Source organism: Chiloscyllium plagiosum, chromosome 3 (assembly GCF_004010195.1).
Source record: "Chiloscyllium plagiosum isolate BGI_BamShark_2017 chromosome 3, ASM401019v2, whole genome shotgun sequence".
In the NCBI taxonomy this organism is placed as follows: Eukaryota; Metazoa; Chordata; class Chondrichthyes; order Orectolobiformes; family Hemiscylliidae; genus Chiloscyllium; species Chiloscyllium plagiosum.
Window position 1 is genome coordinate 137,129,412 of NC_057712.1, and position 2,945 is coordinate 137,132,356.

At 56.1% G+C, this 2,945-nt stretch overlaps 1 protein-coding gene across 1 annotated transcript in view; it reads left to right on the top strand.

Moving 5' to 3' along the window:
• Nucleotides 1-2,643, top strand: part of LOC122548581 (lysocardiolipin acyltransferase 1-like) — a gene marked incomplete at its 5' end in the record, with an annotated part of 4,671 nt that extends 2,028 nt beyond the window's left edge. The window contains one exon of the mRNA XM_043687419.1: nucleotides 1,579-2,643. Coding sequence (XP_043543354.1) covers nucleotides 1,579-2,324 — 746 coding nt within the window. The remainder of the gene's footprint in view (nucleotides 1-1,578) is intronic.
• Nucleotides 2,644-2,945: the final 302 nt, after the last annotated feature.

The following is a 2,945-nucleotide window of genomic DNA, read 5'->3' on the forward strand; positions in this document are numbered from 1 at the left end:
GGGATCAGTGGGATACCGCAGGGATCAGTGGGTTACTGCGGGGATCAGTGGGATACCGCAGGGATCAGTGGGTGGGATACCGCAGGGATCAGTGGGGTACCACAGGGATCAGTGGGTTACCGCGGGGATCAGTGGGATACAGCGGGATACCGCGGGGGTCAGTGGGATACCGCGGGGATCAGTGGGATACCACAGGGATCGGTGGGGTACCGCGGGGGTCAGTGGGATACCGCGGGGATCAGTGGGGCACTGCAGGGATCAGTGGGATACCACGGGGATCGGTGGGTTACCGCGGGGATCGGTGGGTTACCGCGGGGATCAGTGGGGCATGGCGGGGATCAGTGGGTTACCGCGGGGCTCGGTGGGGTACCGCGGGGATCAGTGGGATACCGCGGGGATAGGTGCTTGGACCCTGCTATCCACAATATACATGAGTGATGTAGGTGGGGGAACTAAATGTAATCTCTGCAGGTTTGCAGACAGCACAAAGCTGGGTGCGAGGGTGAGCTGTGAGGAGCATTCAGAGATGTCTCAGTGGGATTTGGACAGACTGAGGGAGTGGGGAAATACATGGCAGATGCAGGATAATGTGGATAAATGTGAGGGGTTGGGGGGGTCAGGAAGGCAGATGATGATCTGAATGGGGACAGGTTGGGAAAGGGGCAGGGGCAATGGGACCTGGGTGTCCTTGTACCCCAGTCTCTGAAAGTAAGCGTGCAGGTACAGCAGGCGGTGAGGAAGGGAAATGGGATGTTGGCCGACATAGTGAGAGGATTCGAGTCCAGGAGCAGGGAGGTCTTGCTGCAATTATACAGGGCCTTGGGGAGACCACACCTGGAGTATTATGGACAGGTTTGGTCTCTTTATCTGAGGAAGGATGTTCTGGTGATGGAGGGAGGGCAGCGAAGGGTTACCAGACTGATTCCTGGGAGGGCAGGGCTGTGTCACCCTCCCCCTTCAGGGTGAGCTGCACCATTCGGTGAGATCCCTGACTGCAGTACCATCAGACAGACAGACAGACACACCGCCCTCCCGCTGCCTTAACTCGGAAAGGCCCTGTCCCTATCACTCCTGCTTTCTTCTCCCTCTCCTCCTGGACGGCCTTGTCCCTTGTGCCTCTGTCCGCACTCCCTTGAGGAACCAGTAGCCTCCTGAGTATCCAAAATAGAAACTGATTTGTGACAGCGTTCCTAGAAGTCTCCTGTACTTCCTGCCTGTTTCTCTCCATCTGGTCACCCATTCCCTTCGTTCCTCTAGTCCCTTGAGCTGCTCTGTGACCATCTCTCGAAACGTGCTATCCACAGTAACTCCCAGCCTGACGGATGTGCTACAGTCTCTCCAACCGCTGTTCCAGCTCCGAGACCCAGAGCTCGTGTTTCTGCTGTTGGGAGCATGTCCTATACACGTGGCTGTCTCAGACACTGGTGGGCTCCATGACTGGCCAAGACAATCTCCTCCTATCCCATAAACACTCTGTGATTGCTTGCCATTCCGCCAAGTTTGAAGTGTGTGCAGCTTCAGGGGTGGGGGTGCGGGGGTTTCTGTGACTCAGTAATCAGCTGTCTGCCTTTCTCCTAGGATGTAATCTTGATGCCATCCATGATGTGACAGTGGCCTACCCTTACAACATCCCACAGGCTGAGAGGGACCTGTTCACTGGCAACTTCCCCAGAGAGATCCACTTCCACATCCGCCGTTATCCAGCTGACCAGCTGCCCACCTCCATGGATGGTCTGAAGGAATGGTGCTGCCTTCGCTGGCTGGAGAAGGAGAAGTTACTACGGGCTTATTACCAGGGCAATCACTCATTCAGTGATCTGGTCCAGCCTGCGAGTCCCGTCCAGGAGCCGAGTCCCATCCAGGAGCCGAGTCCCGTCCAGGAGCCGAGTCCCGTCCAGGAGCCGAGTCCCGTCCAGGAGCAGAATTTGAGTCGGCTGGAGGTTTACAAGAAAGCTCCTTTCTGGGGGAGGGGTTGGAGTCAGAGTAAGGGCCGAAGTCGGATTTTACTGCACAGCTCGGCTCAGAGCTGGATTCGGAGGCAGGAGCAGACCGGGACACAGCTTCGTGCCCGGCTGCCTCCCTGCAAGTCACGGGGACGAGTCTTCCTCATCAAGGTCTTCTCCATCATCTACTGGACATTGTTTGTGATTGGCAGCTTTGTGCTCATCTGGTCGTACACCCTGGCGCGGTGGTACTTTACCAGCGTGGCAATCTTCTTCATAGCACAGGAGAAAATCGCTGGGGGCTGTGAGGTCATTGAGGTAGCACTCCACAATCTCAAACCCTCCCAACGGTGGAAACGGAGCAGTCAACATCAGGAGTGACACAGCCAAGCCCTCTCCGTCTGGCCAATCCCAGGGATTCTCCCACTGATCCAGCCAATGACAGGGGCAATTCCCATCAGAGAGACAGAAGAAAAGACAACTCAGCTGGGGCAGATCGATAGATCTCTCTGAACCGTGGAGTCTCAGAGAGTCCAGCTCTGATCTTTCACACCATTTTAGTCTGCATTCAAACTTTGGCTGACGGCCAGTGTGCAGGCACAGGCATCAGGAGCTGCCTCGTTTCAGACATCCTCAGCAGGAAGCCGTGTCAAACACACTTCACCCAGCCATCATTGTGGGTGAGACTCAGGGTCATTCAGGCATTAGGGAGATAATGACATTCTTGTACTATACTGAATACGTCTGTGTGTGTGGGATTGTCCCCCAGTGAGAGTCAGTGTGTGTGTATGGGACTGTCCCCCAGTGAGAGTCGGTGTGTGTGTGTGGGACTGTCCCCCAGTGAGAGTCACTGTGTGTGGGGGACTGTCCCTCCAGTGAGAGTCAGTGTGTGGGGGACTGTCCCCCCAGTGAGAGTCAATGTGTGGGGGACTGTCCCCCCAGTGAGAGTCAGTGTGTGTGTGTGTGGGATTGTCCCCCCAGTGAGAGTCAGTGTGTGTGTAT